General features: G+C 39.2%; 1 protein-coding gene across 4 annotated transcripts in view; it reads right to left on the reverse strand.

The window, feature by feature from the left end:
- Positions 1–13487, reverse strand: part of bach2b (BACH transcriptional regulator 2b) — a 98633-nt gene that overhangs the window by 26548 nt on the left and 58598 nt on the right. For 3 of the 4 annotated variants that reach the window (XM_039692184.2, XM_039692186.2, XM_089118588.1), the window contains one exon: positions 5087–5341. In XM_039692184.2, the coding sequence (XP_039548118.2) occupies positions 5087–5341 (255 nt within the window). Of the gene's footprint in view, positions 1–5086; positions 5342–8205; positions 8467–13487 lie in introns of those variants that run through there. The other variant, XM_039692185.2, reaches the window with a different exon arrangement.

Genomic DNA, 13487 nt, shown 5'->3' on the forward strand with positions numbered 1-13487 from the left:
ACTCGATTATGCACTACAAACACACTGGAATACATCAATAGTCAAGTCCAATCAAGCTCTGAAAGACTGCTTAAAATAAATTATACTCTGTGAAAAACACAAAATGGAAAACAGAAGGGACGTTGTACAGGAGACTTTCTCTAATGATGGGCTAATGACTGTCCATTATCCCGCTTGTTACTCGGCTACTCGCCAAATAAATACGTAAGTGGACATAAAACATTGATTTTAGTTTAATTTATAGTATAATATTACCTGAATATTATCTAAAAGCTTCTGCTAAGAACAAAGTAGTCCATTACAATGTACAAAATAATTCGCTTTAACACCTCTGCGAGGAGTAGAGACACTCTGACAAGCGGAGTATTTTGAGCATTAGACTAACACTGCAACATTATAACAGTAATAGTAAATACGGAGTCCTCTGAGGTCATTTGCGAGGAATGATGTCGTCAGTAGCGTCTGCATGAAACAGGAGTGAGCAAATCTGCAGTGCGACAAGATATTCTTTGGTTATGGAAGGCATTTCCCATATAGGGCTTTAAAAAAGTCTTAGTTAAAGAGTTATAAGCCTTGAACCCATCCAACCAGCTATGAGGTGAATCAAAATATTACAAGCCTGATTTTTATTTTCATTCGCGGAATTATCAACTTTATGCGAGTTGTACTTCAGCACCCTTGACACGGCACAGCGCAGATGAAAACAGTGTTTGAGGAGACTGTGAGGCTGTCAATCACAGCACCGGTGTGGATAGTTTCATTCAGAATCACAGATTATTCTTTTTGGAAGTATGACCAACTTAATAATTTTCACTGGAAAATGTCATCTGAACAAGTAACAAACATCCACTTTTGTTCTTGTTCTTACATTGCAGTAAATCATGCTGATTAAAAATAAAAATCGCTTTTAAGTTCATATCACGCAAAAAAAAAAAAAAAATTATACTTTGTTGTATAAACTATAAATCTCCACCTCCAACATCCTCACTCGCAATATAGCCTACTAGCTGAGACTCCTTTGTACAGATGTGACGTAACGACGGAAAGACATGCTCAAATCTCCCGCGGAAATCCACCAGTACCACTGGAATTAAAAACATTATTACAAGCTTACCGCTTTGAATAGGCAAAGCAAGCAGATGACTGGTTATGAATTTTCTCAAATATGTATTTTTGATTATTTTTAACTCAAAAAAAGCAAGGATGATGCAATTAACCAACCAGAACTAAGTATTCCAGAGAGCTGTGCATAATAAGACATAGAGTGCTCAATGATGGTTTTATTACATGACCGCTTTAAGACAACTCTCGAAAGTAATGCATGAGTCACAAGAGGCAGACAGAGATGGGGATGAAAACATGAGCTGTTGGTTGGGTGGTGTCACAAAATAATACGGAAAAGAGAATCACTTGAATCAGCAGAGGTTACACTGGTACGGCAAATTATATGATTAAGGAATATACCGTAATAGAGGAACAGAGAAGTGAATCAGTTTCCCTTGAAAATTAGCCACACTTAATACTGTTTTTGCTGAACGATGTCTTATTTACAGAAGAAGAACGAACTAAAAGAGAACATCTGAGGCAGATCTAAGCTGACAGAGAAAGACCTAACGCACGTTTCATCGTGTGGCGAATGGCCATTCATAGGTAACTGACAGCACTCGACTGCTAAAGCGCCAGTTAATAAGACCAGTATGTAACTGGTAGATTGCAGCCATCTTGGTAACAACCATTGGCAGTTATTTTTATGTTGTTAATTTTATTTTGAACTACAAATACAAGTGCAGACCAAAATCTCTGAAACTGTTTACCAAAGTTAAATTTCAATATATTTCAGATCTGCAATACAATTGGAGAACCAGGGTTACATAAAGCCAATCGAACGAATGACCAACCAACTGCCAAAACTACAAAAATTCTCCCAATAATTTTATGAGTGGTTCAACTTTTGCTGTTACTGTGTTAATGTATTTGGTTGCATAAGTCTTAAAAGGGGTTAAAAAGCTTCCATTATCTTTTAATGTAGACGTCAAAAGCAGTGCAATCAAACTCTATCGTATGTGTCAATTAGTAATAATTAATACTAAGAAAATATTTGTCCCAGTGTTTATTCCATTTGTTAGACTTGTAAATTACTCAACCTATGTCATGTTAACAATTTTGCATATTGTTGTGCCTTATGATAATTTTTTTATAGAATTCACATGTCAATTTTGTTCAAAAACTATTTTGGTAAGGTGTTGGGTTGTCATTAGTTGTCCAATATTAAATCTGTAAAAGAGCGAAACCAGTAGAAAACCACTGATCTAACGTGCCGTTTGTCTCCTAATGACTGTGGCTGGAGGGAATCCATGACTGTCATCAAAGCAAAATCTCTAATGTGACAGTCAAATACTAACCACTGACATAATAACCATATTAACCTGATATCACACCCAAGACGGTAAACACATGACCTATGCATAGGCATTAAAAAGCTTCAAAGAAAATATCTTTGTGTAAAGACATGGTAGAAAGTACAGACAGTGATTTCTTCGTGGATCTCTTCGTATTGGAATCCTGGAAGTCTAATACAGGGTTTCTTGCATCTCCGTAGGGGGTTGAAGCTGTTTTTCTGTCTCTCTTCATGATCTGATTCCCAACAAAGAGCCGATTAAGGGCCTCTCTCTCTCTCCCTCTCTCTCTCCCTGTACTCAACATTCTCTGGCTAACATAGATGATGTCACTAACCCGATGCGGTCCCCACGACTCAACAATAACAAGGTCATCTGGGAGGGGTGGGGTGGATGTGGGGGGTGTTGCAGAGGGGAAGAGAAGGAGGTGGCAGTGCTCTTTGTTTCACATTTCATCTGCAGTGGATTTTTTTCATCAACCACCCCACCAGCACACCCCCACCACCACAGCTTAAACCCCCCATTTTTCTTTGCCATCACTTGCCTCATGTGACATGTAGGGGGCGATGTTCAGCAAACCCTGAAAGCTGTGCTGAAATCACTGGATGCTGCAGCGTATGTGTGCGACACACCGAGCACAAAGTCTATACACATTTATGAGTACCGCCTGAGTCTTTCAAGAGCTGGATACTTTGAATCAACATGACAAAACAAATCATCCATTATTATATAAAAAAATACAGATGTCTCTGCAACTAAAAGAAACCGGTTACAAAATATGAAATGCTCCTTGATTTCCTGTGCTATTGAAAAAAGCCTTAAAACAAATGCTTGATCTTATCTGGAGTATGCATGGCATTTACCAGTATTAACAGTAGAGACAGTAACACATTTTCTGTCACATCTGAAGTGAAGATAAGCACTCTATTAAATCCTCAGACTCTATTTTTTTTAAACCTTTGAAAGATGCAATTCCTTCCTAGTTCACATTCGCACCATATATGAGAGTGAGAGACTGATGAATAATTGATGGAGGAGGCAAGATATGAATGAAAGAAGTATCCCAATTAGCTGGAAGTCTCTAGAACGCCATTAAATCATATTAAACTCTATATTTCTGCACAGGAAAAACCTGTTAACATGTTCCTTCCCAATTCTAAACATTTCTCAATCACAGAACAAAGGCTACTCTCTCTCTCTCTCTCTCTATATATATATATATATATACACACAATATATATTTATATGAAGAGTTCAGATGCAAAAGCCTCTAAATGCCATTTGAAATTTTCTTCTTTAATGATGATTATCAAACTTGTATATTTAAGTTCAGTAAATTCACTTAAATAGCAATTAATAGGTAATTATCATTGCCATTTACATGTAAGTGAAATATATATATATATATATATATATATATATATATATTTTTTTTTTTTTTTTAGTTTCTTTTTTTTTTTTACCAGGAATTTGCTATGTTAAACATTAAAAAAAAAAAAAACTTACTTAAATAACAAATAATGTGGACTAGTGGCTTCAACAAGTTATAGTTCAAAATGAATGGAATTTTTACTTCAGGAACTGGACTGTTGGACTCTATGATATTTCTTTCTCTTCTCCAGCAATGTGCTAAATCAGCAGGAAAGCCATCAGTCAGGACAGAGACTGTTGGATGCCAATGAAACACATGGTTTGCTAACTAAAATAATGCTGAAATTAGTGTCTAAACTAAGTCTTATTATCAGTATTAGAGAATAAAATCTAAAACAAATTTGCTTTGTATACCAAAAGCTACATGAATTGTTTTCAAGCTGCTTGCTAGCTTAAGCAAGCTTTAGCTTCTTCCAAAACTCAGCCTCAATTAAACATTTTTATTCTATTCTTAAGCACCTTTGTGGCTAAAAAATCTTTCTTAAAACAGTTGTTACGGACTTTAAATGCATGCACATGTCATCGAAACACTAAATAGGTACTTGACAGGCTAAAAAGGAGGATATGGATCAAGTACATCCCATTAAAATCACATTATGTTCTTACTGTGCTATAACAGAAACCATAATAAATGCACCCATTTGTTATGCAAATGCTCTGCTTTCGAGAAACTTTGCATCTTGATTTTGGATCCATGAATAAGAGAGTGGAGATGGAAGGCTAATGCAATAGATGCTAGTTCATTAAATGTGCACTTTGGGCTGTGGGAGAAGACAAACTACTGCTCATGTACAGTAGGTGCATGAGTGCGTGTTGGAGTGACATGGCCATTGCTCATAAAGATGGGGAAAATAATGGCTGCTGCCATATGGTAGTTAGACAAGTGATGAGTGGTAATTATAGTCATGCTTTTATGTAAAGTATAAAGCTAGTATAGCCATTTTTATACCTTATTCATTAAAAAAGCTGATGCATGGAAGACCATGCCACGATTTTGTTTTCCTAGCAATACATTTTCTATCAGACTTTTAAAAGATAACTTGTGAACATACTACCGTTCTAAAATTTGGGGTCAGTAAGATTTTTTTGTAGTTATTTCATTGTGAAATATAAATACAATTAAATAAATGTGTTTCGAATATAAATTTTTGTAACATAAATGTCTTAACTGTTACTTTTGCTGAATTTAATATATTCTGGGTCAATAAAAATTTATCTGTTTTAATATTAACACAATCTGTGAATGTGTTTATTCATACCTCCTCTGGCATGCTGAGAACCAGTTCATTGTCACTTTGGGTGACGAACCCCTGTAGGAAGTACTCGCTGCAGGCCGCTAGGACAGCCCTGTGCGCGCGGAACTCCTTGCCCTCCACCAGCACGGTCACATCACAGAGCAGGCCCTGCTTCCGCTGCTCATTCAGACCCAGCAGGATGTTGGTACAGTGCACTGTCGACTCATACACGTACATGGGAGCTTCAGACTTCTCATCCACGGACATACCGCTCACACCCTGTGCAGAAAGAGACAGACAGACATAGCGGGGTCAACTTATGCCATCCAGATGACCGCAGCAGTGCAATACAATGCATCCAAGCCTTGTCCACATTGAACACTCTTTAAAAGTGAGTAAAATTACGCTTTGGAGAGAAAATAAAATGAGCTAGAAATGGAATAAATTTCAAATCTGAAGTTGTTTTATCTGCTATAAGTGACACAAGCCAATGAAATCGAAATTGAATACCGATGGAAGTGTTTGTGTTTACATTGTACACAGTTCTCTGATCTTTTGGAAGCAGCTTGTAAGTGACTGTCGTGATTTGTGCATCTAACATTTTGGTTTCTCTAAACCCTTTTTCCGAGAGCCTACTCTGCTTTGATTGGTCAGACAGTCCAGTCTGTTGTGAGTGGTCTACTGTATACAGCATGTATCCGAAACATTACATTTACCATATCTAAATTTTCATTTTAGAAGGAGGGTCAAGGTAGACATTGTTCATGTGCAGCCAATAGGCTGGCATTATGCATTTACATTACATTTATTCATTTAGCTGACGCTTTTATCCAAAGCGACTTACAATTACTATATATGTCAGAGGTCGCACGCCTCTGGAGACACATTGGTGTCTGACAGGATTTGAACCCAGGTCACTCACACCAAAGGCATGTGTCTGGTCCACTACAACATCACCACCCCAATTATGCAAATTTGTTACTTTTCTTATGTAGCTGAAGTGAGACTTGAATTACTGACAATTTTTTCAGCAGTTCAGAATCGAATCTTTCTTTTAGGAGACAAAAAGTATAATTGTTGTGCATTTTGATCTTTAAAACTTTTTAGACCTTTTACATTCACAAACAGCTATATTACACTGCATGAAATGTAATATTCGCAAAAGCATAATAAGGGCACTGTAATATGTTTTAATGAACTAACATAGCCTACATTAACAATCAGCAATGGTATTAATTTAATTAATTATATAAATTTAATTAATATTAATCAGTCCAGTAAAAATGGTTGTTTATTGATAGTTCATGACACCTAAGCATTAACTAATGTTAATCAACAAAAACCTATTTTAAAGGGTTCCCGTTTTCTCAAGGTAATTTTGCATCCTGGCTTCAAAGCTCAACAATCTCACTGTGGCCACCTCCTCAAAGATGCCACCTACAGAAAGCAAGTGCACAACCACACACAAAAACAAAGCCCCAAATCCTCCCACACGACCAGTGTGGAGATCAGCTGCTGTCGCACTATTCACACTCTCTCATTTAACATACACCCCCACGTAAGCAGGTACACGTTCACACTTTAGACAATGATCTTATGCGTATACACAGATTAGCTGGAGAAGGTGATTTAGCTGTCAAAACAGTGGGGTCTCTGCTATCGGTTCTTTTGTAGGAGGCACACAGAGAGATGCTGGTGCATGTGATCTTCAGACAACCAGTCACAAAGATTACCTTGAGCTCTTTTTCCCTTTCCTTTCCCCTTATTTCACCCATCAAAGCAGCTCAACCGGTGGATGTGTGATTAGGGACTTAAGTGTCTCTGGATTCTGGATCAATTGTGTGTAAACAAACCTGTCCTGCCCCCGTACCTCAGGTCCTGTATCAGAAACCTTCGACAATCGCTCCTCACAATGATGCGTTTAATCTCATCAGACCGGGAGTGGGGATTCTCGTCGGATCGGCTGCCTTCTGGCTGCCAAGTGAATATCACTAACCTCAAATTAGCATTCTGCCCTGCAACTGATTTGAATAGGTGCAGATTGAATATGACGAGTCAGGAGCAAACCTCAGCATAAAGCAGAGATCCTCTCAAGGAATTTTATTTTCAATATTGCATGATCTCTGAACATATACAGTACCAGCCAAGACAAATCCGTCCATTTAGAAAGAATTGAAAGAGAGAGATCGGCATGAAATTGCTACCCCGTGCCATGCTAAACCCTGGGGTAAAAGTAACTTTAGAGACTTGAGATGAATTCAGCTTGCCATTGGCACATGACCTGCTTTAATAACACAAAGTAGAATACCATAGGCTAAAAATATCACATGGTTCAATAAATATACAAAAAAGAGCTGTGGTATCTTATTCACGACAGTTTACGATGTGTTGTCACAGTTTAACATATATATATATAATGTTATATATTCATAGTACAAAATATAATAAATTATTTTATTATATAATAAAATGACACATTATATTATGTTGACACTTTCATTTCATCAAGTACCATAGTATTAACGTGGTACTCCAAAGTACTTCCAAGAAATTCCTTGATACTGGACCAAAAATACATGCAGGCATTTTTTTTATGCTGTACCACTGTCAAAAAAACCCAAACATGGTAGACTCATGCAACCTTGTCTAAAAAGCCACAATACTTTGTGGCACACAATTTCAGAAGCTTCTCCCCCCTGCAATTGCAAGCACAAATGTTGCATTGCTCAGGGTTAAAGTGCATTTAGCCTGGGGTTTAAAAAGCTAAACAACCAAGGTTAAGCACAGCATGAAAAGACATACAGAAAAGAGGATGCTTAAGCTCTGAATCAGGCAGATTTAAACTGCTTTTGAAACTACACAATCTCTACTTTCAGTCTCTGCTAGTAGTCTTTTCCACAACACACTGAGCTATTTAACAACTTCTGCTTGCGGAATGATCGGCGCATGACTAAACAATTCCTACAGAGCTCTAGTGGCAGCCAACACTGCTCTTTCCATCCCCGCTGAAGCCAGGGCTGCCCCTGTCTGCTCTGCTGCGGTGAGGATTGTGCAGCCAGTGCTCCTCCCTGTTCCCACAGCCACCACTGACTGCACCTTAGGCAAACTCTGACCCACAGAGACACAGGCCTGAGATTTCTTACCCTTGTCATCTTGATTTAACTCCTGACTGGGCAAAATTGTACAGACGAAACAGACGGGCGCAAAACCTCAAAGCTCGGCTCCACAAGGCAGGTTGCATGCGGTGGATATCGTAGGGTTCCTTCAATCAGAGCGAGCCTGTGAAAGCCGTGAGCCTTGACGAACACTGATGGTTTAATGCAGCGCAAATTAAAACATGAAAGAGGAAAGTTGTCCTTGGTCATTGGAAATGGCTGCGTGTGCAAATGGAAACTCCTCAACCAAGAGAATGGAATCAGTGGGCCCGACGCCTCCCTTTCTTTCTCTCTCTTTCTTATCTCTCTCACTGAGTCTCAGAGAAATTCAAACCACACGGCATGTGGGTTCAGGGATCCTATACTGCAGTGTGTGCGTGTGTGTGTGGGAGGGACACTTTGGTTACCATGAAAAGAAAGAAAGCGAAAGACAAAGAAAGGTGGCTATAATGCATCTGTGCAAAGCACCAATCACATCCATAAGAAGCAACGAATTATTTTAACCCTTAAATGCATGAATGTTTCACCAATCATTATTACATATTTAGGTGTTTAGCGACCTGGATCTCATTTCTAACATGGATGGATGGTGTCACGATAATATAAAACTCTCCTGATATTAGAGTAACAATTACAGAAGAATAAAATAAAGCGTATTTTGTTACAATTTCGAGGGTTCAGTTTGAGCACATGATTTATACCATCATCACTGTCCATGTCAGAGATCCCAGATTTCCCAGTACATTCAGCATCTGGCTCATATTCTCGATATCAAACATATCCTCAAAACTAGAATTCTCAACATCTTCAAAATCAATATTTGGATTGCTGACAGCTTCTTCACCAAATCCACTGCAGTGACAGCGAGACTAATATTTGATTGCATTCAGTACTTGCTCTGCAGTAAATCACGGAGCCATTTCAAGTTCTGCTGATAATAATTCCTATACTTTTGTTTTCTGCCTGCGGTAAAAAACGTCACTTTATCGTTGTGTATTAAGGCCAATTTATTCTTCTGCTTGGGGTGCGCGCAGTAGGTACACCGTAGCTTACGCACAGATGCATACCATACCGTGTACCCTTCGCCATAGCCTAACGCGCACCTCCTCAAAAATGTAACTACACGTTGCAACGATTGGTCGGCTTGGTAGCATCGCATTTCCTCCTACGCATTTCCTACCATCTCCTCCAACGTCTTCTCTCGTTTATGCCTTTTAGTTTTAGTAATTTCACAAAAATGAACTGTTTTTCCTCCTCAATAAGCTCCAACTCCAACATGATCCACTCTTTCAGTCGCCATTGAAACCTTCCACCGCCAACTAGCGTTTAGGAGCAGTAATGCAGAGCAATCAGGTCTAAATGCTCACGACGGCGTCGCCTACGTGCGTAGGCGCTACGGCGTTCCCTCGACGCAGGAGTATAAATTGGCCTTTAGACATTGCTACCTTGTGGAATAAAGGTTATTTGCACTATTATTCAGTCATCAAAGGTTCAATATGGAAGTCTATGTCAGCCCATAAAATAGGATTATACAGCACAAGCAGATTAGTTTGATTCCTGAACTACTGTTTCTCATAAGAACCGGTCCTTTTAATCAAATCCAAAACAAACAGAACAAACAGTCTGTTTTTGATTCACTACAAAGAACCAGTTCATGAGATTCAGTTGTTTTTGAATTCGATTGCACTGGTTGCGTTGTATGTTGTTTTGCGCCACAGCCTGCAAGGACAACTCAATAATAAAACAATTCTTGTCAGCAGTATTTTACAGTATGCAGCCTTTTTCCAGCACAATCAATACAGTCAGCAAACTCACATTCAAAACAATTTCTTTTGCCGTGTGACTGAAGATTCAGTAGCAGAGGATTCGAACTGTGAGATTTGAAAGAGCTGTACCCTATAAGATTGTGTCCTACATTCCCAGACATTTAGAGTAACAGTCCAACTGGTCACTCCAATTATTGTTTTTTATTTTGTTTCTTTTCCTCGCTCTAAATATGTTTTCTATCCTGCCTTTGGTGGATAATGACCTGTCTTCCAAGAATAATGTTACCAGATGTGGTTGCAAGGTTCATACGATGCCAAACACACTATTTCAAAATTGGAATGTGCTTTCTTTCCATGCTGTGATTTTCAGATGTGTGCATTTTGTGCACAAAAGGATGATGCATTTGCACTCAAACTCACCACAAATGACTACTCTCGGCCGTGTTACCGATTAGAACTGCTGAGGGATGCAAGGGCTTTGTGCTCCGTCTCTTTTTCTCTCAAAGTTCCCTTTCTTCTTTTTATTCTGCAGGCCTTTCTCAATCTTGTTAACTGTGGCAGCTAACTGGTTTTGCAAGGAATACACCCACACACATCAAAAGCAGAGCTCTGTGATGGGTTTCCGACAGCTGTCGCTGGCGTTCTACTTTTGCCCGCTCAAGGGCCTGAAAGACTACCAGAGCACTGGGACTATTCTGAAACCAGCCAATTGAGCATGGAGCCTTATTTTCAGAGATGAATACCCCCAAGACAATGACCAATGATTGTGTATCCAACAATATAGAGTTAGTTCTCAATTGCTAGTGTTAAGACCACATTGAAAATGTCTTCTCAAGGTGTTCTGGGGGACTATCTGTAGCCAAGTTTCCATCCACTTATCAATCGAATTATCTGTAGTTCGGTGAAAAAACGTATGCGAATAAAGCTGGTGAAAGTGTGTTTCCATCCAAAGGCTTTAAAGCGAATAAAAACCTGTGCGTAATGACGATACATGCTGTTTTGCGATCAAATTGAATTCCATTCATTTTTGCACTGAATCGCACAACAGTCAAGCAAACACTTGCGAACAAAATTTTGCAAGACAAAATGGATCATGCAATCTACCAACAAATTATCAATATTGCACAAGTTGTAGCCTAATAGTGCTTATGTGCCAACAGATAGCGACATATGTAAGTGTCACGGTTGGTAAATCCTATGTCTTCTTCAGGTCTCGTGTTTCTGTTGTTGTATGTGTGTGTGTGATTATTAGAGGGGCGTGGCCGCTCATCAGAGCTCACTCATTCATCACTCACCACCAGCTGCAGTCTATCACCCCGGTCTATTTAATCTCACCCATTTCTCATCTCCATTGTCAGATCGTTGTTTGTGATGTCCGGTGTCAGATCCCCCTGCGTTCCAGTATCCTTCATTGTTCCCGTCTGTTTTCCCGTGGATGTTCTGGATTGTCTGTCGATCGTCACCCCGCTTCACCTGCACTTATCCATCTGACCATCGAGTCCCTGCGTCACTACCCTGCTGGTCTGTGACCGTGGAAGGAGTTACTGTTCGTCCCTGGACTGAGTACTGAGTTTCATTCTGCTTGTCTGTGGACAGTGTACTGAGTGTCTAATAAACATTGTTACTTGCTATTGCTTCCGAAGTCTTTACGTAACAGTAAGGGATAATGTACAACGGTGCGGTTGTTAGCCTATAACAACCGCCTCACTATACATTATCCCGCTTATAACATGGCTACCTACCAAATAAATCAATATTTTGACACAAAATGATATAAAAACGATTGTATTGCTTCCGCTAAAGAAAATAGTCCATTCCGTCTCTGAACTGCGTCCATGGCAACGCTCTGTTTTTCATCAAGAAATAACAAAACGCATTCTACATTAGAATTCAACCAAGCCATGTAATAACAAGCTATAATAAAGAAAACAACAACGCTATGAAGATGCAGATGCACGTAAATGCCTGACGACAACGGAGGCGGCCTGTGGTCTGGGAACGACAGCGCTCCAAACAGTTCTGGGAGATGGCGGTTCAGAGACACCTCACAGAATCCATTTGGTTGAAGCATTTTTTTGGTTGACACCCGCCATGTGCACGCAAACAGAGCGGAAATACTGAACGGAAGTAAACTTCTTCAATGTTTTGTGGCGTGTTGCAACCATAAAATGACCTGAAACTTAATCGCAATTCATTATTTATTCGACAAATAACGTTTCCATCAACTTGTATCGCATAAGCCGTGTATCGATCAAGATAAAATCCAATGAGACTGATCGTATTTCATTTGAGTCGATATTCATGAAATTCAATCGAATTTGAATAGAAGTTTCCATAAGGCATTTTTCATTCTATATCACTTAATTAAAAACGTGTGGATGGAAAGATAGCTGGTGCTGATTCGAGAACCTGACTGATTTCAGTCTGACTTGTGAACAAATTGTTCAAATGGTGTGGTGAACCGGTTCATTTGATTCAGTTGAAAATATCTGATTCAAAAGAACAACCCAGGCTCAACATGATTCTGAAAGTCTTTAAGCACTTATAGAGTGTTGTGATGTATTTCACGGGACTTGCAAATGCAAAGCTGTACCATACACTATGGTATATGTGTTTTCAGGTTTAATATAGTATTGTGCAAGGAATCACTCTAAAATAAGAATTTATTAATTTGAGCTGGAACTCAACTGGAAGTGAATTGGATGTATAGGCAAGTTTTTTGAGTTTTGGAAAAATGTAGGTAGTAGCACGTTTTTCCGAAAGAACAGTTAGTTCACAAATCGGACATATACTGTCCACCTTAGTTGTAAGCTGTTGAAGAGTGCATCTCTCATATCTCAAAGTCCCCCTGTGGTGTAAATCAAGGTTTTAATGAACCTTAAATATGTCTATGCGGTCCTTGACAACAGGTGGACTTTAAACTACAGCCCTTTTCATCATCTTCCATTTCTCTCTCTCACTCTCTGTGACCACATTTAACAAAACAGTCATTTTCCTGATATAGAGTACACTGACCTAATGTCCTTATAATTAGCACTTGAGCAGCCTTCTCTTGGCTTATTCAGATTTCAGTCGAACCCATTGGAAACCCTAAAAATAAACGAAACCCTGAGAGGGTTTCTTTACAGCTTCACTATGCCAACAAACCAGATCTGGGTGTCTCCATGCCTGCCAACAATTAACCAATTTAAATATCTCAGCTAACATCAGTAAATGATATCTCAGATTCTGTCCTGAATGGGAATGCAGCTCCTGTAACTCACAAGAAGGCCTGACATTGCGGCTTGGGGGATGACAGCATATGATGCGTTCTGTGATGCGTGTCCTCTTTCCCGACTCCACAGACACTCTCTTCTGCTGAGCAGAACACATCTGACAGAAAAAAGCTGTCTGAACTGCTACGTTAACAGAAAACATAGAGCTTACCTGTGACAATCTCCATACAAGCCTTGCTAAAATTACCACAGTAACCATGGTTTCCATCCAGAGACCACAGTTACAGAC

This window comes from Pimephales promelas, chromosome 13, assembly GCF_988280905.1.
Source record: "Pimephales promelas chromosome 13, fPimPro1.hap1.1, whole genome shotgun sequence".
Lineage (NCBI taxonomy): Eukaryota > Metazoa > Chordata > Actinopteri > Cypriniformes > Leuciscidae > Pimephales > Pimephales promelas.